The 22,846-nt window shown below is 46.8% G+C and overlaps 1 protein-coding gene and 1 long non-coding RNA gene across 4 annotated transcripts in view; one reads left to right on the top strand and one right to left on the bottom strand.

Annotated features, from left to right (window-relative positions):
• Positions 1 to 20,749, top strand: part of DYNLRB1 (dynein light chain roadblock-type 1) — a 58,684-nt gene extending 37,935 nt beyond the window's left edge. Inside the window, exons 2-5 of one of the 2 annotated variants that reach the window (XM_055544822.1) lie at positions 3,432 to 3,499; positions 11,853 to 11,928; positions 16,987 to 17,154; positions 20,402 to 20,749. In XM_055544822.1, coding sequence (XP_055400797.1) covers positions 3,432 to 3,499; positions 11,853 to 11,928; positions 16,987 to 17,154; positions 20,402 to 20,445 — 356 coding nt within the window. In that variant the 3' untranslated portion in view covers positions 20,446 to 20,749. Of the gene's footprint in view, positions 1 to 3,360; positions 3,500 to 11,852; positions 11,929 to 16,986; positions 17,155 to 20,401 lie in introns of those variants that run through there. The other variant, XM_055544823.1, reaches the window with a different exon arrangement.
• Positions 18,361 to 21,032, bottom strand: LOC129625869 (uncharacterized). Of its 2 annotated transcripts, none has more exons than XR_008701640.1 (4): positions 20,753 to 21,032; positions 19,208 to 19,299; positions 18,667 to 18,761; positions 18,361 to 18,459 (listed from the first exon to the last, which is right to left on the bottom strand). It is a non-coding gene; the product is annotated as an uncharacterized LOC129625869 (long non-coding RNA). The 2 variants fall into 2 exon arrangements; XR_008701641.1 differs by lacking the exon at positions 20,753 to 21,032 and adding an exon at positions 20,112 to 20,392.
• Between the last annotated feature and the right edge of the window lie 1,814 nt (positions 21,033 to 22,846).

The raw sequence follows: 22,846 nt of genomic DNA on the forward strand, positions 1-22,846 counted from the left end.
ATCTCCAGCCCCCCCCCGCATTTTTTTTTTTTTAGTTGCTTTCAGAATTATTTGTATATATGCTATGCTTTTGTTAACCAAAAATGGAATAGCAGCACTGGATTGTATATTATTGTATTGGAGTTCCTTTGTGTTCTTAAATTGCAATTTCAAATACTCAGGTAACTCTACAAGTACCATAGGGAGTCAAGTGCTGTTACAAAGGTCCTGCAGTGGGCTCCTTCACTTGCGTTTCCTAAAAGATGTAAGACTGTTTACAATTAAACTTTCTGGTCCTTCCTTTGCACACTTTGCTATTAGTCTTGAATAAGGTTTTTCCCACCTGCAGGGAAGCCTTTTATGTGACCAGGATGTACAGATTTCTCCCCCTCTGCTTTTGTACATGGGCAAAGTTACTGCCTGTCTGTGCTTGGAGTAGATGGGAGAAAAACTAGAAAGACTCGGGTGAGACTGGATTTGGTGCCTGTGTTTAAGAAAACCAAGATGAAGATGTCTGCTTTTCTGGCACAACTAAGGGTGCCCTAAGGATCTCAGCCATGGGTGCTCCATAGAGAATCACCAGCTAGTTAACAAGACCTTTTCTTATTAGGAAACCAAGTGGTCATGGTGTTATTTAAAATTGACCCAGTGGAAAGACGCTAAGGGAAGTGGTTTTTTTTGTTTGTTTGTTTGTTTGTTTTTTTAATTTTAATATGGTGATCTAGCAGTGACTGGAAGACAGGTTCCTTGGAGATCCTTCAAAGTAGACCTTATCGTCTTTAATCTGTCCTAAGCAGCTAGGAATCTCTAGTTTCGCCGTTGCTAAGGAAAAGAGGGAAGATGTGTTTCCCCCAGCATGAGGAAATCCTCCCTGGGAAAATAAGTAGTTATTTTTACTGAACATTTGGCTTTCCAGCACCAAACTCTTCAAAGCATCAAACTGGGACTCAGCTGTGGCTGACTGGCTGCTAGTCTCTGGACTTCTAGGAAGAGGATCTCATGTTGTAGAACTCCAGAACAGAAACTGCTGTCACTCCCAGCTCATTTTATTGGTCAGTTTCCATGTGTCTGTAAAGCTGCTTTGTGGTCAGGACACTTAAGGGGAGGATCCATGGTAATCTTTCAGGTCTTAAGTGGAGACCTAGGAAGGACAGTATTGGTCCCCCATGAACAAGTTCCTATTGGGCAAAGATGCTGTGAGCATCAGAGTTTCCTGAAAGCAACGCACAAGGAAGGGACCTTGAAAATTTTTAGTTACTCCTGCAGATAAGTGAAAACAGCCATGCTGTTACTTTCCTCATTTCTAATTCAGACCTCTTCTGTTTGTCTTGTCTATCCTAGCAACCAGTATCACACCTCTATTCACTTACTCCAGGACAACTCTCAGCATTTATTACTATATCCCAAACACTCAGATATGTAACATGCACTGTCATTTAGTGTTCCTGGTCACTTTCACAGACGAATGATCATCTCTGTTTTACAGAAAATAGGTTCAAGATGATTGAGAAGCTACAAGTGTCCTTAGCTGTTATATGGCAAGAGTACAAGTTGGAATCCAGGACTGTCTGACTCCAAAGACTGTGCTTAAACATTTTGCTATACTTCTACTTAACAGCAACTCTGGGAGTCTTCCGTAACTAGTTCCATCTAATTGGTCTTCAGATCCTGTTAAGTCCATCTCCAAAACTTGAGAATCATTTCTTTCAGAGCTGCCCCCATTGCCACAGCCCACATCCTTCATCCCTACCCTCATTGACTGTAGCAACTTGTCATTTCATTCTCTCCAGTCCGTTTGTGCTGCCTCAGAAAGATCTGTGGAAGACTTAAGTCTCAAGTAGTTCTCCCCAGTGGTTCCTCCATTCCACAGAATATTAATTCCAAAACTCAAAGCCTTAACTCCTTCCAGTTCTTCCAACGCCTCCTCAATTCTTACTCTGGCTCCAGCCAGTCACATGAACTCTAGGCCATACTCTTTTTTTTTTTTTTTTTGGCTTTTATGATTATAATCTTGTTCAATTCATTCACCCTTCAGTCTAGTTCACCATATGTAAGATGATGATACTCCTGTGCTTATCTTGGGGTCCAGTCACTGTATCCTTCTTCCCCTTGCTAAACACTTTTCTAATGTTTCCTGCATTCAATAACCATTTCTTTGTGTCCAATCCTTTTTTAAAAAAAAAAATGATTTCAGATTTACAGAACTGTTGCAGAAACAGTACAGAGAACTGCACAACCCTTCACCCAGGCTTTCCCTAATGTTAACATCCCATATAACTTGGTACAATTATAAAAACTTGACCATCAATAAAATAACTCAACTTTTATACTAAACTTTTCAAACCTTTATACAGCTGTCACCAGTTTTTCCACCAGTGTTTTTCTCAGTCTCGTCCAATCTGTGACAGTTCCTCATTCGTTCCTAGTCTTTCATGACCTTGGTTTTTTTTGAAGAGTATTTCCGGGCACATTGTAGAATGCCCCTCTAGTTTAATATTTTCTCATAGTTAAGGCCATGGATTTTTGTGGAAAAAAACAAAACCGGAGGTGGCGTGCCCTTGGTGCATGGTATCAAAGGGCACGTATGAATATGTCCTGTTTCCAGCTATGTTAACCTGGACTCGCTGATTAACACGGTGTCTGCCAGGTTTACTCATTGTAAAGTCACTACATTTAGTCCTGTTAACGTGCAGACAGTCCTCCCCAACTGAGGCTACGGTGGAAAGAAAGTTGGGAGCTAGATCATCTGTGTTGAAAACCCAGCAAACTCCAGTGACGAGAAGAAACTAAACTGAGTCTACTGGAGTTAGGGAGGGTGTCAGCCCAGTAACGTAGCACGAGGTTCACTAATTAATAAATCATTTCCTGCAAGAGAACACAGTTTTGTGACACACGGAACAACACAGGGCTCCAGGAAGGTGAGGGAGCACAGAAATGTGAAGTGGCTTCTCCAAGGGAACACAGGGATTCAAAGTATGCAGACTGCCAGGCTAGCCTTGACCACTTCTCAGAGCCTGCATGGAATATTCCCAAGTGAGTCGCTCTGGAGACCCCCAAGGACGCTTGACTCCAGACCGAACTCCAGGTTTTCTAGCGTTTTTAGAGCATCGGGGCTTAGCGCCTTGTTTTTGCCTCAACCTTAGAGCACAGGCCTCAGCATCCCCAGTCCTCGCCTTCAGAATCTCTAATCACCCTCCACCCAGAGCCAACTCAAGACTTCGATTAAGGGTTGAAAGCCTCTTCCAACAACGCGAACCAGCGTCTTTTCGGCACAGTGGGAGTTCGGAATTTTCTCCTTTGCGCTCTTGCCGTTCACTTTCTGACTGCACAAGGCAAATTCCCCTCGAGCCCTGAGGGAGCTGACTAAGACCCGCCTACCCGCCCGCCCCGCCGTCCTACGCTGGTTTCTGATAGGCTACCGAGGCTGTCCGCCTTGACAGGGAGTTGTGCGCAGGCGCAGAAAGGCTGCCGGACCGGGCTGAGGGCCGGCGACGCGGAGCTACCGGATCGGTCCGAGATGGTGAGTGTCCGCCGGGAGCTTGTGGCAGGCGCCCGGGAGGTGGCCGAGCAAGACTTTCCACCACCCTGAGACTGCCCTTCCATCCTCCGGGGACGGCTCTGAGCGCCTGGCTGGGCATCCGTGGGGCTGGGCGGGGCCGGGCCCGAGCAGTCTGGAGGGCGGAACTGGGGCGGCGCGGGCCTTCAGACTCACAAGGGACTGAGGCGGGGCCACCTGATCCGGCAGTCCCTTGACCGGAAGCAGTTGTTTAGGCCTAGGCTCGGGGTGGACGGAGGTGGAGAGGCCTGCCCCCAAACCCCTGCGTCCTAGCATCCTGGACCTTGTTGCGCGACTATAACTGTAATGATTACATTTACAGGAAGCTTAATTAGTGTCTGGCTCTGCTAAACGCCTCCCCATACCTACATGTAGGTACACCCCATAACTATGTAAGGTGTACCTACATAGATAAGTGGGTACACTCATTATCTCCGTTTTACATACTTGGAATCTAAAACCCAGTGAAGCTAAGTGTCTTGCCCCAGGAAATGGCGGAGGTGGATTTGAACCCTAGAGTCTTGATTGCTGCCTTTGTGTCCCCGTGATTCTTGCGAGCCGCTGGGACATGATGCATGAGTCAGAAACGAGCGGGATCCACCCTTGGGGTTCTTGCCCTACTGGCTGGAACTGTGGGCTCATTACGACTTTACAGGTTTGTTTTCTTGTGTTTTTAATCCTCCCAACTTTAAAATAACGAGAAGACCTTTAAATCAGGTTTAAAACCGTTCCCACGTTAAAACCCGTGAATGGTTTTTAAAAATCTTATATAAGTATTTAAAGACTATAAGAAAAATGGAAAAGGAATAAGAAACAATGCCATGATCTGGAGTTAAGTAACGACTTAGGATTAGGTATATTACCATTAGTCTTTTTCTCTTCAGTTTTTCCTCTATATAGTTTAGTAATGTACTTTGCTTTATAAAGTTAGCTAGTTTATAGTATAGAGGAAGTAACTTCATCTTTCACATCACTTTGTAAACTGTAAAAAAATAAATTAACTTTTAACAGATAAATCTTACACACAGTTAAAAAGAAAATCTGAGAAGATGTAAGTGAAAAATAGATTTCCCACCCAACTGTGACCCCCCCAACCTCGGTCTCCTTCAGAAACAAACACCGTTAGTTTGTTTTATTATATCTATATGTATATATCAGTTCAGTTGCTCAGTCGTGTTGGACTCTTTGTGACCCCATGGACTGTAGCACACCAGGCTTCTCTGTCCATCACCAACTCCTGGAGCTTGCTCAAACTCGTGTCCATTGAGTCGGTGATGCCATCCAACCATTTCATCCTCTGTCGTCCCCCTCTCCTCCTGCCTTCAATCTTTCCCAGCGTCAGGGTCTTTTCCAAAGAGTCAGTTCTTTGCATCAGGTGGCCAAAGTATTGGAGTTTCAGCTTCAGCATCAGTCCTCCCAATGAATATTCAGGACTGATTTCCTTCAGGATTGACTTGTTTGATCTTCTTGCAGTCCGAGGGACTCTCACGAGTCTTTTCCAGAACCACAGTTCAAAAGCATCAATTCTTCGGTGCTCAGCTTTCTTTATAGTCCAACTCTCACATCCATACATGACTACCGGAAAAACCATAGGTTTGAGTAGATGGACCTTTGTTGGCAAAGTAGTGTCTCTGCTTTTTAACATGCTGTCTAGGTTTGTCAGCTTTTCTAGCAATGTCTAGGTTTTCTAGCTATGTCATAGCTTTGTCTAGGTTTGTCATAGCTTTTCATATATATATATATGAGACCCCTTTTTCTTACACGAATCAGAGCTTCCTGCAACCCATACCATGCTATTGTGTATTTATATTCATAAAAGCAAAACATACTTTAGATGCATGTTTTAACAAATTCAAGCATTACCAAAATATGTAACTTAGAAAAGTGTATGTAGTCCCCATCTTACTCCCCTTTACTGATCACTGTTGACAGTTGGATACGTCTTCTTCCAGATTTGTTTAGTGCATAAGCACATTTGTATATAACATGTTTATTACATGAAATTAGAACTTGTGTATTTATACATATTAAGCCAGTGCAAGAGACAAGGATTCAATTCCTGGGTTGGGAGGATCCCTTGGAGTAGCAATTCCATGGACAGAGGAGCCTAGCGGGCTACAGTCCGTGGGGTCAGAAAGAGTCGGACATGACTAAGCAAGCACACACACAAGCTTACTTTAGGTTATATGTATAATCTCATTTTTTAACTTTGTTCACTAAAAAATGCCAAATATTTTTCATGTTGATACATACAAATCTATTTTATCCTTTTATAGGGCAGTTTTCCTATTCCGTTGCATTATATCCATTTAGATGGTTAACAGTTTTTCACTCCAGACAATGCTGCAGTACTGTTTTTGTTTTTTTTTCCTTTGTCCACTCATGCTTGTGTTTATGTAGCGTTCTGTAGCAGTGATACTTCTGGCGTGCACATTTTAACATTTTGGGGGGGTGTGTGTGAGTCGCTCAGTCATGTCCGACTCTTTGCGACCCCATGAACATTTTGGTAGAAAATGACAAATTGCCCTTTACGCTGGTGATATAAAAATCGGCTGTAATTAGCATCTAGTTTTACTCCGCCACACAAGTATTTTCATCTTTGTACATTCTCCTTCCTCTTTGTTCATGTATTCACATTCAAGATATACCTGCTAGTTTTTTGTTTCTGTTTGTTTTAATACCCAAAGACATATAACTTTGTTGCTATCTGTCTTTGTAATGAATCATTTTTAGTGACTACATAATAATCAATGAAATATTTTTATCATAATTTGCCAAAGCATTCCGCCAGCATACATTTGGGTTGCGTCTGGTTCTTCACTAATAGAGATAGCGCTGTGATGAATGTTTCTGAATGTGTAGTTTGTTTTTCTTTCTTTTTTCCCCCCACATTTATTAGATTATTTCCTTAGGAGAAATTCTCAAAGAATTTGAAGCAAGGGGCTCAGCACATATGGTTCTCATAATAGTGTTGTCCTGTAGCTTTTCCAAAAGGGCTTATTGCCTTTGTACCAGTTTTGCCGTAATAACTGCCAATGTTCAAAAACATAACCTCGGCATTGCTGTAATTTTCATGTCTTTATTTACAGGGAACGTTGAACATTTTTCTTGTGTTTGTAGTTTCTCTGAGGTATATTTTCTCCTCTTATCCTTTTTGCCCACTTAATTTTTGGAGACTTGCTGTTTTTCTTAATCATTCTGTGTAATGTTTTGAAATTACTCTTTTGTCTGTTGTATTTGATGCAGATGTTGTCCCCTCCTTGTAATTTGTTTTTGTTTAATAGAAAGTAAAACTTTTTTATGCTTGGTCATCACAGTGGTCACAGTTTCTTTGTGAATCATCTGCTTCCGCGGTTACCCTCCCGTGCCAAACCAACGAATAATCCTGGCGTTTTACTGCTACTTGTTTTTTTATTTGTTTGGAGTGTTTTTTGGTCTGTCAGCAGCATGCACCTAGAAATTAGAGAACCCAGGAGCCTGGTCCCTTCTCTGGTGCACACTCCCGTGTTAATAGAAATAAAGACTCGGCTCGGGGTGCTGAGGATCCCAGCCGGGCTTTTTCTAGGAGCAAGGCAGGAATTTGGAGATGTGAGCCAACCCTGAGGGGCTACATATTCACTTAGATATATCTGGTACCAGTCGGCTAGCACTGCAGGGATAACAGACTTTAGAGACAAAGGTGGCATGACTTGGATGCCTGGCTGGGACTCCTCTTGCTTCTGCTAATGTTGCTGTGGCTGCTCCTGTCTTTTTGGCATCATTTGTTTTCTTTCTTGGCTCCTTCAGGGCTGAACCTGACATTTGTTTTAAGCAGTTTCTCCTGAAGGCAGGTGCCTACTGCCTCCTGTAGACCTCATGACCCCCACTCCCCCAGGCCTAACCCCACCCTACTAGCTGTGGTCAGGTTGGAGAAGCTATTCTCTAGTCTTCCAGGGAAAAGTTTTTATTAAGTTTGATTACTTAAAAATTCAGAACCTCTGATTATTGAAAAACAATGTAAAGTTAAATTAGAAAAGTGGGAGAAGTGTAATTTATATGATGGGCAGAAATCTAAAATTTCTAACTTAAGAGTTTTTGAAAATCAATAAAATTAGTAGAAAAAGCAAAAGACTTGAAAAAGGAGAGATGCAGACAGTCAAATTCTAGCTTAACTTCACTGGTAAGTCTTGGTTTGTTTTTTTTTTTCTGACCAGCCTCATTGATAATTCTTTTTTTTTTTTTAACATATATTTATTTATTTGGCTGTGTTGGGTCTTAGTTGTGGCATGTGGGAACTTCGTTGCAGGGCACAGACTTTCCAGGCCAGGGGGCGTAATAGTCATGGTTCCATGGCACGTGGGATCTTAGTTCCCTGTCTGAGGATCAAACCCACATCCCCTGCATTGCAAGGCAGATTCTTAACCACTGGACCATCAGGGAGTCCCCTCGCTGATAATTCTTAAAAATTAAAGAAAGGTTGACTTTCTGTTATTTGGGTTTTGCCTGTCAGATTAGCAGAGAATCAAACCTTCCAACACCGATTCTGTCTACTCCTCGAACGTGCCGAACTGCTTCCGATTTCACTGTGTTAGTTTTCATGCTGCTTTCTGGAGTACTTTTCTTTCCCATCATTTAGTTCTTGGCTTAAGGATTACATCCTCGGGTGTTCCTGACCACACTCATCCAAGAAGCATCCCCCTGCCCACCCCGGCACCCCCCCCCCCCCCCCCCGTCCCGTATGCTGGAATATTGCCACTTGTTTTTGAAAGTCTCTTGTACCAAAATCTGAACTCGTGAGGATGGGGACATCTTCATTTGTGGTCAGTGGTGTATTCAACTCTTCTCTTGGCCTGCTGTGTGTCCTTGGGCAAAATGCTTATCCTTTCTGAACCTTGGTTTCCTCCTTGTAAAATGAATCTCATACTAACCATGGAAGGTTCAGATGAGATGTGTCTGAAGACATTCATCCTACTATCTGACCTGTAGCAGATACTGAATAGGTCAGGTATACTTGTGTGTCCTCCCTTTCTTGGTAAGCATGTTTACCTTTTAAGCAGCTAGATCTCAGTGGTTGGGTCTCATTAAATTTAGGATCATATAAACCCTCAGTCATCATGCTGGGTACTGTAAGCCCAGGGTACTATACTTAAAAAGGTTGATTTTGTAAAACACAGTTGAGGAAATGGTTTTTATTTGTTCCTCCAGTATCTGTTGAGCTGTACCAGGTACTGGGATTACAAAGGCTGGGTTCCTGCTCCCAAGTTTCCTTGGGTCTGGAGGAAAAGATCGGAGAAGGCAATGGCACCCCACTCCAGTACTCTTGCCTGGAAAATCCCATGGATGGAGGAGCCTGGTAGGCTGCAGTCCATGGGGTCGCTAAGAGTCGGACACGACTGAGCGACTTCCCTTTCACTTTTCACTTTCACGCATTGGAGAAGGAAATGGCAACCCACTCCAGTGTTCTTGCCTGGAGAATCCCAGGGATGGGGGAGCCTTGTGGGCTGCCATCTATGGGGTCACACAGAGTTGGACACGACTGAAGCGACTTAGCAGCAGCAGCAGGAGGAGATAAGCAGAACAGAAGTTACACTCATTGCTGATAAGTGCCGTGGAGTCAGGGTGCCTTGGGTACCTAGAAGAGGGGCAGGTGTCCAGAGCAGGCCTCCCACAGGAGGCTCATGAGCGGAGTCCAGAGACTTGGGAGTTAGTTACATCTAGTGGTGAGTGAGGGAGAGGAGGTTCCCTGCTTTCAGAAGAAGCAGCACTCACCAGGGCAGGCCGGGCTCAGGCGGGCTGTGCTTGCCCCCTGCAGTCCATTCTCCACACAGCAGCCAGGACATCCTTATGAAACAGATCTTGTCATTGCTCACCCGAAACCTGCTAGCGGCTCCTCACACCCCCTGCCTTTAAAAACCAAAGTCATCACTCTGGTCTACAATACCACTGAAATCTTGTCTGATCCTGCCTCCCTCTCCTCTGGCTACCTGCCACTCACTGCCCTCAGCCACACTGGCCCCTTAGCATTTTTTCTGGAGCACTCTCCCTAGAAATCCACCTGGTTAGCTCCTTTGTTTCCTTTCAGATGTCTATTCAACTATCACCTTAGCGAGGCCTTCTCTGACCACCTTGTTTAAAATTGCCATCAGCCCCTTGCTTTCCAGATCCCCCATCCGTACTGAATCTGACATTTGTATTTTATTTATGCTTTTGCTTAATGTCTGATTCCCTCCCCCCACTCCACCCCCCAAAATCAGCTTCATGAGGACAGGGTTTTTGTTGTATTTTGTCCAGCACAGCACCCCTAGACCTCAAACAACATCTGACACATAGAAGATTCCCATACAGTTATTGAATGATTAACTTGTCTTACAAAATTTCATCTTTTTCATTTCAGCCTCACTTTCCAACCTCTAGGGGTATTTTGGACTTCAGTTCTTCCATCTTTAGCTTTCCCCATCCCTAGTTTGATTGCATGTTGATTGAAATGTCCTAAACTGCCATCCTAGTTATTCTTATGTGTTCTTATTCTTACAGTGTTGAGAATGTCAGAGCTCTATAGTCCCAAGTCAGAGATCTGTGATCTCTTGGATACACAGAGAGATGGGTTAAAAAATGTTTTTAAATAAAAATAATATACTAGAGTAAAAGAGGCTGTTAAAAAAAAAAAAAACCTTATCTATAATTCTCTACTCTTGGTGTGGCTTTTTATTTCATTCATGATCCTTCTAGCCCTCTTCTTGTTTTCATGTGGATACCATTTCCCAAGTACTTTCTTTTTAAGGTGTTATAAATATTCTGGTCACCATTGTTAATGTGTTACATTCCTGTGAATGGACATTCGTAATCCCCTTGATGTTTTCCCTAAATGTTGGGCAGTTTTGGCTCTTCCTGCTTTTTGTTATTGAAGATGTCACTGCAGCAAACATCTTGCCCTTAGTTTTCTCAGATCGTTTCCTTAGGATGAATTTCCAGGAGGGTTACCAGGTCAGGTTGAGTGCTGTGTAGTATTGACCACTATCGTATAATACTTTATCAGTCCTCTCCAGAATAGCGTGTGGTCGGAGCTCAGTGAAAGTCCGATGAATGAATTAAGATCTCATCCATGCATAACCCACTGCATTGTACTTTCAGTCCACATAGCTAGCCGTGTCCTTTTACCAAGGCTCCAGATTACAGAGGCGTCAGGCTCTTTGCCATTTTGTAGGAGGAACTTGTTTGCCCTTCCCTCCAGCATCTGAGAGTATTCACATGTCAGTGGAGAGTGGGTGGCAGTGACTGGATTGTGAGGCTCGGGCCTACTAGAAAAACAATCTTTCTTTGTGCTGTCTCCATCCTCTGTTGAGAAGCTCCTCCTCTGGGCCAGCTCATCAGCCTGTGAGGGCGGGGTACCGCTCTCTTGGTGAACAGAGCCTGTGTGTCTGACCCTCAGCCTGTGAGGAGCTTCGCACTAGATTCTGGATGGGTCTAAAAGGGGCCTCCTGAGAACAAACACACTTGAAGGCCAGTTTCCATCCACAGGGGGAGTTAGGCCTAGTTCAGTTTAACAGTTGTTCATTGAGCCCCTGCTCTGCAGACCATTAGAGAGACTTTAAGTCAAACAGCACCTATTTCCAGAGAGATACAGTCAAGAGTTCAGGGAGTCCATTGGAAATGGCCAAAGGCCACTGCATTGGAATCAGTAAAGGCTTCGTGGAGGACGTGATATCTAAGATGATCCTGAAGAATTTGTTGGATTTCAGCGAAGAAGAGGCCTTGTTTGGTAAAAGCTGTGGAGGCAGGGAGATATGGACATACAGGGGGAGAGTGGAGGGAAGGGTGGAAGAAATGGGAGTAATAACGGAGAAGGTCTTGCCTGGCGAGGTGAGGACTCACAGTCTGATTGTCCACTCGGTTTACAAGTCGCATGTGCCAGAGTAGCCCACCCAGACCAGCTCCGGGTGACAAATGACAGTGTATCTCCTTCCTGTTAGACACCTCCATTTGGAATTTTTCAAATCATGAGTTTCCTCTGGTTTGTCCCCCAGCTGTACCAAATAGCTGAGTCATGGATGTGGCTATACTCCTGGGAATAGTATTTGAGTTCTGCTCCCTAAGTGAGGGGCAGAGAGCCCCTGGTGGGCAGAGGGAGCAGCCCCGCCCCACACCGGGAATGCATTGGTTTCCATGCTGGCGGTGGCCTCAGGGCTGTTCTAGGTAGTCCCAGGGAGCTTGCAGGAGGTGCCACGTGCCTGGGTGTTACCTGTCTGTTGTTGGGAAGTGTGATTCATCTGCCGGGGGTACAAGGGAGTTGATCCAGGCTTCCTGACCGCTCTAACCTTGGTCTTATTCTCTCTGGCAGGCAGAGGTGGAGGAGACCCTGAAGCGACTCCAGAGCCAGAAGGGCGTGCAGGGAATCATCGTGGTAAACACAGAAGGTACACCCTCCTTCCAGCCATGAGCTGAGTGCAGGCCGGCCCCCAGAAAAGAGCCTAACACAGCATAACAGTTGCTTTTTACTAAACCTCTCATGTACCTGATCTAGTTCTCATCCTTTTATTTATTTATTTTTTAAATCACCTCCAGTTTCCAAGCACTATTACTAGAATTCTAAATTTAAAAAAAGGAAAACTCCTCCCTGCCCCACTGCCCTGACACGTCACACCTCTCAGAGCGCCACACTTCTTCAGGCAGCCCTTGTCCAGCGCCTTTTCTCTTGCTCATAATTATAGTTGTCACTCTTGCGTCTGTTTACTCAGGAGTTTCTGTTTGGGGTTTTGATTTTGCTCCGTGGTTTACATACGCAGACTTTTTAGCTCCAGTCCCGTGTTCATTCTCCATCCCCCCTTTATGTTGTCTCTGCTTCTCTTTTGCTGTCTCTCACTGCTGTCAACTGCTTTGGGCCTATAGTTTTCCTTCCTCTTCTGGGACATTATTTCAACAACTGTTAAAGTGTACAGATGCTAATTTTTCCCAAACCGCAGTAGACGTGATGAAGAAGGAGACCGATATTATCACACACCTGTTCTCTGCCAGGCCACGGGCTGGTGCTTCACAGACAGATCATTTCTGTCATTCCTTGAAGTGGCTCTGTTGTCTCCATTTTCCAGTGGAGAAAAGTGAGTCTAGAAATTCCATTTTCCTGCCATTATGGAGCCAAGATTTCATCCCAAGTCTGTCCGAGCGCACTTGGGCTCTTTCTCCCACAGGGTTCCATGAAGGACCAGAGAGTGGCTGCTGGACTCCGTCCCAGGCCATGTCCAGGGTCACCCAACTGGGCCCCCCTGCTCCGTTCTCTAACCCGATGCATCCAGCCAACTTGGCTTTGTTTGACGCGCCTCGAGAGCCTCTGTGTATTTGCATTGTCATTCTGGGCCTTATTTTGGAACGGCAGAATTCTCAACAGTGCCTGCTTAAATAGAGCAGAATGAAAGTCACCAAGGGTAACAAATTGAAGGTGGCGTGTCCTCAGTTAGAATGTTGTTTTCCAAGTCGTCAGACCCCGGCCAGCCCATAGCTAGGTAGAATGTGTGCCCCAGCTTTGTCAGGCTCTCATTAAACCGTGTGCTCACTGCATTCAAAGGAGGCAGTGGGGTGGGGAGCCTGAGGACACTATGGGAGGCGTCTCAGGTCCACCACTAATCAGCTGGGTGGCCAGGGCTTTCCCTTCCCCTCTTCAGAACCTAGCTGCCTCAAGCCACTTCCTTGGTCCTTGCTCCAAGGAGCTTCTTGCTCTAAGACCCAGAAGACTTGGTATGAGACTCTTCTGTAAATAGACATTTTTGACCCCAGCTGGGGAGAAACAGCCCCAGGGGCTGACTTCCCAGCTGGGACCCCCTAGACTTCCACCAGTATTCCAGACCACAAGCCTTCATTCTAGTGTAAAACTGCCCCCAAAGTTGAGCTTTTTCATTAGGAAAATAGAGCCCCAACTTCTTACCTTTTTGATACTGATGAGCACTTATTTTTTGTGTACTAATGTGGCAGTATGGCACAGTAGCTAAGAATACGGGATGTGGAACCAGACTGCCTGGGCGTGAATCCTGACTACTTTCTTATCAACTATGTGATCCTAGACAAGGCTCTTAGCCTCTCAGCTTGTTTCCTCATCTGAAAAATGTGGACAGCCACACTGTCTTTTTCTGAGGGAAGCTTTTAGAACAGTGCCTGATGTATAGTAAATGCCATATGAATGTCAAAAATCCTTGCATTTGTGTTTATTTATTTATCCGTCTATTTATTTGCTTGTTTTTTTGATGGCCGAGCCACACAGCATGCAGGATCTTAGTTCCCTGACCAGGGATCGAACCTGTGCTCTCTGCAGTGGAAGTGTAGTGTCCTAACCACTGGACCACCTGGAAATTCCCTGTGTGTTTTTTAATTTGTGGTCCATTCATAGATCTCCCACTTCAGATTCTCATTTACATTTCACACATTTCTGCAAAGTAGGGACATTTGCCCATTTTTCAGATGACAAACCAGAAGCTGAGAGCAGTCAGGTTGACCTGCCCTGGATCACCCAGCCACAGATGGAGGTGGTCAGAACTCGCTGCTCTGGGGGGCCCTTAGCCCCTCTGAAGGCTTGCATTAGAGGTGTTCAGTCAGGGTGATTGTATTAGGGATCTCAGATACTCCTCTGGGGCTTTCCATCTCCGTGATTCAGTTCAGCTGCCTCTTCCAGCAGGATGTCCTCCCTGACCAGCTCAGCCCCGAGGGATTGTTCCCCACCCCTGAAATCAGGACATGCTCTTGTCCCAGTCACTTACCAACCACCTGCCACTGCCTGGTGATGTCTCACCCTTGGCCAGATTTAAATGATGTTTCATAATAAAAATGTACCTTTAAGCAGACTTAACCAAGAATGGAATGTAAGGAACATCCTATTTGTACCCTCCAGACCCCTGCCATCTGCTGCTACGCACACAGGGCAAAATAAAAGTCTCAAATGTGTAAATCCCTGAGGGCAGAGCTTTATCTCTTGTGATCATTTCTGTATCCCCAGCACCCGCAGTAATGCTGACACAAAGTTGGTTCTCAATAAATACCTGTTAAGTTTTATTAATGTGTTTTAATTGCTGATTGATGAGGGGGGTTGGTGGGCGGACCTGGCTATACAACCTGACAGATCTGAGCCCCAGATTCAGAATCACGGCTTTGAGGCGCCAGCCACCACTGCAGGCGCTCAGCCCCCGTTTGTGGAGGCCACGACCTGCAGTCGGCCACCTACTCACTCGGCTGTCTTTGAGGTGTTCCCCAGCTCTGGCATCCTGTGAATCTGGACTTCTCTCTTGTGCTTGTTTGAAATTGTCCCCCGTGTTGGTCCCTGCCCCCCGCTCCCACCCTGCCAGCTCCATGTTTTCTTTCGTTTTTACAGTGAGCCAACAAGAGCTTAGTTTCTTTTCTCTCTTACACACCTTCTCACTTGGTAGACATGTGATCACACTCATGTCAGTATATTTGAACTACTAAAAGCATACCTGTGTCTACTCATTTTTTAACAACAGTCATAAATATTTGATGCAGTCTCCCCAAAGACACTGGTGAGCACATCAGATCTGCCTCTGGCCCTTCGGGAGCGTCCAGTCTGCTGGGGACAGGCGTCAGGATCACTCCCGTGCAGGCATGATCTCAGACTCGAGTAACTGCCCTGCAGGACAGCGGCACGGTGCTGGGACTGTAGAACGGGGTCGCTGACCACATCCTGGGGTGGAGGGAGACGTGAGGGACAGCGGGAGTCAGCAGAGAGCAGGGAAGGGAAAGACAGTTCCAGGCAGAGGCGCCTGAGAGAAGGTGGCCTGATGGAATACAAAAAGAAAGCCAAGAGCTTTGCCCCCTCCCACCCCCAGACTTTGCCATGCCTCAAGACTGGCCCCTCAGGTTACTTAGGGATGGGGTTTATAGCATGGGTAATGTCAGTAATAAATCAGCACTTACTCTGTGCTACTCTGTGCATGCTTTTGCTGAATATTTTCAGATGAATTAAGACACATTTAGCCCTCCCAGCAGCACGGTGAAGCACAGGCATTATTTTACAGATAAGGAAGTGGAGGCCTAGGTTAGATCACTTGTGTAAGGCCACCTAGCCAGGAAGGGGCAGAGCCAGGGGAGAAGCCCAGGTCCTTGATTTCAGAGTTCCTACTGGTCATCCCCCCAACTGCTTATACTGCTGTCCCGAGGAAGGTTTCACCACTGAATGAGGCCTCGTGGGGCCCTGGTGGGCACCTGGTTGCCACCCAGGACACAACATCTGCCCTGGTGACCTGGTCATCGTCTCCTTTAGAGGCAAGTGATCACTACAACCTGTCCTCATAACTCCACTTGGCTCAGAGCAACCTCTGACTCACAGCTTCTCTTGCTCCCATGCCCTCTTCTGCCTACACTCACTGTGCCATAATAAGACAAGGTTTGGTCAGCTTCTTGCCACCCATGGGTAGGTCTGCGGGTGACTGTCTTTGGCTGAGCCTTTGGCTGGTCAGTTATAGGCCAGATGGCAGGGTCCTAGAGCCGAAATCTAGCCACTGATGTGTGGGGAGCGACTTGGGCCACACTTGGAACAAGAGCCTGTGCACTGTGAGCACTCGGGGTCATCGATGGAGCCTCTGGCTGACATGTTACAGTGATTCATAGGCACCTGATGACCTGGCCGTGGCCTGAGGTGTCTCAAGCTAAGCCCCATCCCTCACCTCCATGACAACAGGTACCGTCCAGTGAGGGAAGGCCATTTAATAGTTCATTGCAAGGAAGCAGTCCTCAAAACAGAAAAGGCTTGGTGCAGGATGTTGTTCAGTACGAGGTGATTAAGTAAAAAATGCAGCCTGAGTCCCCAACAAGAGGGGAATGATTAACCCTGTGGAATGGCCACTTGTGGGCTCTTTGAAAGCAGTAGCAACGCTGTTTACAAGGGTGTGTGCAGACAGAGAAACAGGCTTTAACAGGGGGCAGCGTCGTGTGTGGATGGTGTGTGTGCCTGAGCCCAAGCCTGCCTTGTTAGGGACTGGAGCACAGCGCTGGTGACGGCTCTGCCTCGGCGCAGGCGGACCTTCCGTCTTGTACTTCACAGTACTTACAGATGTGTAGCAGCTGTTCTCTTTGTTCATACTCTCAGTGTTATGAGTCATAGTCTATCCTTCTGTTGCTGGAAATCAGTCAGTATGTGGCCCTGTGAAGGGAGCCCAGCCGTGAAGCCAGCAGGCCTTCACTGGAATCCTGGCCCCACTGCTTGTGTTTATCTGCTGTTAGACCTCAGCAGGCCACCTCATTGCTCAGAGTTTCTGTTGCCTGGTTGACAAGTAAAGATGGTGACACCGTCCTTAGAGCGTTTCTGGGAACTGGAGCTAGCATCCTTCAAGTGCTCAGCACTTGCCTGTCAAGTCCTCAGTCAACACTGGGCGATGGCTGTTAACTGCCAGTCTAGGCTCTGGACTTGTGGGCGCGGGGCTGTGAGCAGGGCAGAAAGGCACTCCCAGGGTTCTGCTCAGTCTCTGCTCTCCCCGCAGGCATTCCCATCAAGAGCACCATGGACAATCCCACCACCACACAGTACGCCAGCCTCATGCACAACTTCATCTTGAAGGCCCGGAGCACCGTGCGTGAAATCGACCCCCAGAATGACCTCACTTTCCTTCGAATTCGCTCCAAGAAAAATGAAATTATGGTTGCACCAGGTAAGGGGTCTTCCCCACCCCCACTTGAGAGCAGACCCTTACTCCATGCTCAGTAGCTATCGGGAAGGCTTCGGGTGTGGGTGTCCATGGGTTCCACAGAAAGGCCTGAGAGCAGAAGGCACAGATTTGAGTGTCTCATCAGCTGGCCTGGCCCAGCTGGCATCCCCAGCAAGTCCTCATTCACAGTGACTCTAGGCAGACCCTGTCCTGGGTTCTGGGCCCTAGTAGGGAATTACGGTGTCATGGGGGAGATAGACATCTAAGTGTGTGTGTGTGTGTGTGTGTGTGTGTGGTTCAGTCATGATTTGGGGGAACTCAAGGAGCATTTGGGCACATGGAGGAGGGCGTGATTAGGCTTGCTTGTGGCAGTCAGCAAAGGCTTCCCAGAGGAGGGCACAGGTGAAGGGGAAGTGAGTGGGGTGGGGGGTGGGGTGGAGTTGGAGCTGTGCCCAAAGAAAAAAGAATGCAGTGATTCTAAACCAAAGTGTGAGGCAAAACCACCATGCACTCATTCATTCTAAAAAAAAAAAAAAAAAACACAAAAAACATTAATTTGCCTACTTCTTAAATACAGTCCTGTTTCTCTGGTCCCCATGCAGACAGTCTTTCCTCCAGCATGGGAAGGGATTGCTTTGTTTTCACATGAAGTACTTGGGGACTATGTCTTAGCATCTGTTCTCAGGGTGACGAGATGCTCACCCTGGGAGGTGCCCCTAAGCACTGGGACCACAGGAGGGGTCAGCAGGGCCACCTGCCCTGCCCCACTTCACTCTCATGCACGGCCTGGTGTGGTAGACAGATCCTCCAGCACTGTTTGCGGTTACTCCTCTCTCACCATCCCCTTTGTGGCTGAGCCCCGAGGTGAGTGTGCATGAGGTGTTGGAGGTGGCTGCAGCGCAGCCTGTCAAGAGCAGCAGGATGTGTGTAGGAAGGAGGGGAGGTGATGTGTATGGTCCGATTTAGAAGGCCTCAGGCGCCAAACTTGGCTGTCTGGACTGGACTTAGTGAGCTGAGGTTTCTTCAAGGCAGCCAGTAATAGGATTGTGATTGGGGGCCTGGACGAAGGAGGGCAGGGGGAGGGCTGGCACAGTGACTGGCCCTGGGCTTGCCACACAGGCGGCGAGGAGGCTGGCTGCAGAATTCTGAGGTCATTTGAGAGGGGCCAGCCCCTCCTTGCGGCAGAGCATCACCACTCCTGTCCCCAGGCCTGTCTGGGCCCAGTGGAGCTGTTTGAAGTCTGTGAAGGAGAGCCCCATAGAGCCAGTCACGGGGGCCCCCGGTCTCCTGGGGACTCTCCCTAGAGGGCTGGGGACAGAGCAGGTCAGCCACAAGTGAAAACACAGAATAACTTCAGAGTCATTTATTCCAAAGACATACATACATTGTTTATCAACGTAATCCTTCTCTAATGGGTCTCAGGCCAACCAATGATGAGGTCTCTCATTCTGTCAGAAAATAGACCGCAGCGGGCACACCAGTTGTTTTCCCAGCTTCACCTCTTATGAGTCCTACCTTAAGCAAATCACAGAGCACCAGCGAACCTGTTTCCATCTCTGTAAAATGTCTGGCAGGGGACGGTCCTGCTCTGGTATTCGGAGATGCCTCATCTGGTTGAATATGTTGGCATAAGGTCAGCAGAAAAGCTTGAGATCAGATTTAAACTCAAATCCCTCTCAAGACTTCATGCTGCATGGTTACAGACAAACCTCCCCTCCGCTAAAAGTCAGGCTGCCAACCCTCCAAATCGGAGCAGACCTCGTGCCCCGCCTGGGAGCCCACAGTGTGAAGCAAGGACAGATGATGTCTCCAAATCGCCAGACTCTCCATAGACAGCATTTCCTGGCTTAAAGCTTCTAAGAATGTCTGCTTGAACACCTGAGTTAACACAGGGCAATCAAGCCTTACACTACTTCCCACAAAGCACTGGAGTGCTGTTACTGAATGTGGAGCCTGGTTATTTGAAAGAAAAGACATGGGTATTGCTAGTAGTATCTATTCATTAGTTTTGTTGGTAGCTTGTTATTTCTATTTTTATTTGTGATTTTTCACTTACACAGATTGTTTAGCCATGAGACTTGATCATATAATAGCTGCTCCTTCCGAGATGTCCATCGTCAAGGGAAGAAGCAAGGTTTAGGCTTGAATCTGAACAGACACAAAGCAGACATGGCCAAGGTTTTCACGTGTTCAGCAAGAGGCAGACCAGAGGTGCCCAGCACCTGAGTCAAACTCAGCTCTCCCACCTGGCATATTAGCCTTGGCTTGGCCAAGTCATTTAATACTCTGAGCCTTAGCGTTCTCAGTAGTAAAAATAAGAGAACACTGGTCCCTGCCTCCTAGAGTAATTCGAGGATTCACTGAGATGCTGTTTGAGAAGGGATCAACCCAGAGCCAGCATGGGGAAGCCTTGGTAAATGTTTGAGTGTGATTATTAAGTGGGCAAAGTTTAAACACCCTGCTTCTCCCATTTCCTTTTCTGTAAAATGACAGGCAGTCAGGCTCACCCCAGAGGACTTGGACTTGCTATGATTTCATAACGGACATTCCTTCTGACTGGCTCAATCCCCAGAGCTGGAACTCAGGTGCCTTTGAAATTTTCTAGTCCAGAAGGTTCTGGAAGGCCAGCAACTGAACTTGTGACAGAACTGACATTAACCCAAGACTAGCAGGGTTGAGGTTAGAATTCCATCTTGGATACTAACTATCCTGGTAACCTTAAACAAGTGGTTCTCCTAGGACCTGCAGCATCAGCATCACCTGGAGCTTGTTAAAATGCAAATTTTTAGGCTCCACCCCAGGCCCAGTGAGTCTGAAGCCCTTGGAGTGGAGCCATCTGTGTTGTTTTAAACAGCCCACCAGGTTATTCCAACACTCTGTAGTTGGAGAACCAGTACTGTAGGCATTTCATTTAAACTCTGAACCTGAATTTCCCAACCCAAAAAACTTGATAACCCTACCTCCCTGTTGGTACTGGGAAGATTAGAAATGAGGATGGTCTGCCAAGCGCCACTGCTGGGCAGGGTTAGGAGCCCGCTTCCCTATAGCGTGTGCAGAAGCCCGCACAGGAAACATGCGGGTTCATCTTGTTTCCCCAGCCACAGCAAGCAGCCTGAGCGTTGATGCTTTTTATCCCCCTTCACCCCACCAGCATTTTACAGTTGGTGATTGAATGTTTATTGGCTTTGTGGTGTGCTTTTCTCCCATTTTACAGTTAGTGATTCTTTTTTTCATGTTTCCTTTCTTGCAGATAAAGACTATTTCCTGATTGTGATTCAGAATCCAACTGAATAAGCCGCTTTCTTGGCTCCCTGCGTCATTCCTTAATTTAATGCCCCTCAAGAATAATAGCGTTAATCATGTCCACTGACGGGCACGTGGAAGGCACATTGGAGCCCTCCCAGGCTGGTCCGTGACCCAGTGGGCTGCAGCCCCTCCCCCCACATCATTCCTGGCCAGCTGCCTCTGATTTCCCGGGAGGAGAATCATGTCCAGGTTTTGGAGCAAGAGCTTGTGAGAAGCCCACGCCCCGTTTCCTTCTGACTTTGTCGCCCTTGGAAAAGGCTGTTTTTCTTTAACTAAAAATAACCAGAATGCTTACCCGGCTGGCTGTGTGTCTTTAAACACGGGGTTGAAAAGGTCTTGCTTCCTGTGTGATCACATGGTCTGGAGGCTGAACCCGCGCTGCCCGAAGCCTGGGGGTGCTCTGTGCTCCTTCAGCACCTGTGGCCACACTTGCTGAGCCGGACAAGGTTAATAACTGGTGTCCTGGTTTCTGGGCCTCTTGTCCCTCGCCATCCCTTTTATCGTTTCTCATCCCCATCAGTGTTTTGAAAGATTTTTTTTCCAACTGCACTTCACTAGGGAAAGGAGAGCGAAATTTGTTGAGTGCCAGGTGTGGCTCATATCACCTTTGTAGTTCGCTGCAGACGGGGTGGTACAGCATCTTAACGGTGAGGAAGTTGGGTTCTCTGGAATGGCTTGCCTGAGATCTCATGGACGGAGCACAGGCCTCTGACTCCAGCAGCTCTGCTGTTTCCATATTGCCTTCCCTAGAAATCCTAAGTGGTCTGGTTCACCCGTGTGCTCACCCTGAGTAAGCATCTGCCTTCCCTTAAGGCGCGGAATGGGGTCAGGGGTGCGTTCACCACTCAATGAAGCCAAGCCGTAGGCCGCTGGTCACCCAGCAGCACTCTGGGGTTTTTCCCTCCAGAAACTGTGTATTTTTGTTAGGGTTTGTTTTTGTCTTTGTTTCTTGTTACAGAGGAAAAGGGCTTCCCTGGTGGCTCAGATGATAAAAAAATCCCCCTGCAATGCAGGAGACGTGGGTTGGATCCCTAGGTGGGGAAGATCCCCTGAGAGAAGGGAATGGCAACCCACTCCAGTATTCTTGCCTGGAGAATTCCATCTACAAAGGATGGTGGGCTACGGCCCATGGGGTCACAGAGAGTCAAACATAACTAAGATGACTAACACTGGCTGACAGAAGTAAAAGGTTTCAACTATAAAGCTTTCCCCCTCCTTGTCCTGCTCCCTTCCCCAGCAGTAACCTCCATCTCCAGTGTGTGTCCATCCAACAAAAATGCTTTTCTAAATTTTCCAGTGAAGTTTGCTTCACAGAGCACTCCCAGGGGAGTGTACCCTTGGGAGCCTGGAGGTGTAGTTTATAAGGGCTCAGCAAAATTTCTTCAAAATCTGTTCTAGTGGAAGATCATAAGAACTTGGCACTTCATAATCTGTTTGTCTTAGTATAGAAATAATCCTTTTAAATACTTTCCCCCAAATCTTCAAGCACACCTGATCCTCTGGGCAGTCACTGCGTGCTCGCCCTGTCACTGTGGGCCAGAGGTGGTGATCACAGACGACACTGATCAGGGCTCGAGAGGAAGTGCGATGTGACCACCATTGTCTTTGTTCTCAGAGGCTATTGAGACTTGGATTCAAATCTAAGGTTCTCCTGTCCTTCTATCTTGAGTTTCTTCAAACAGAGTAGCAGGGGAAGATGGTCTGATTGACAAATTACCCCAGAGGGGAGGTCAGGTTTCTATTACAGGATTATAGAAGGTCTGGCTCCAGGGCAGGAGTTTGGAAATGGTTTGGGGACCTGGCCCTCCTCCCTGCATTTAGTTCCCCGACCACTCCCTCTTGTTTGCCTTAAAATTCCCCATCATAAAACTTCCCTCCAGGCTCCGAGGAAAGTTTGGGCTCCCTCTGGCTTTGTGGAAAACCAGATGGTCTATGAACATAAAGATGCTCCACCTCCTAATCCCTTGGGCAGTGGAACCCACCTGGGAAGCTTGCCTTGGATTCATTCCACTAAATAATGCTGTAACACATGCAAATACCCTAGTGTTTTCTGTACTTAAAAGTAGTAAGTGTACGGGAATAAAATAACTGCTAAGGTTAGAAACTGACACTGGAGGAAAGGCATGGCTTCTGGGTTTCAGAAGTATATTTGCCCAAATAACGGTGTTTCTATTCCCAGCATTATGGGGAAAAAAAAACTGTTTTTTGACTGCATGAAGCAGCATTCAGGATCTTAGTTCCCCAACCAGGGATCGAACCCACACCTCCTGCAGCGGGAGCACAGACTCTTAACCACTGGACCATGAAGGAAGTCCTGAATATTCTTAGAGAAGTTGAAATAATTTTATATCCTCTATTTAATTCTATAATTGCTACAAGTAACATTTTG

This window comes from Bubalus kerabau, chromosome 13 (genome assembly GCF_029407905.1).
Source record: "Bubalus kerabau isolate K-KA32 ecotype Philippines breed swamp buffalo chromosome 13, PCC_UOA_SB_1v2, whole genome shotgun sequence".
Taxonomy (NCBI): Eukaryota; Metazoa; Chordata; class Mammalia; order Artiodactyla; family Bovidae; genus Bubalus; species Bubalus kerabau.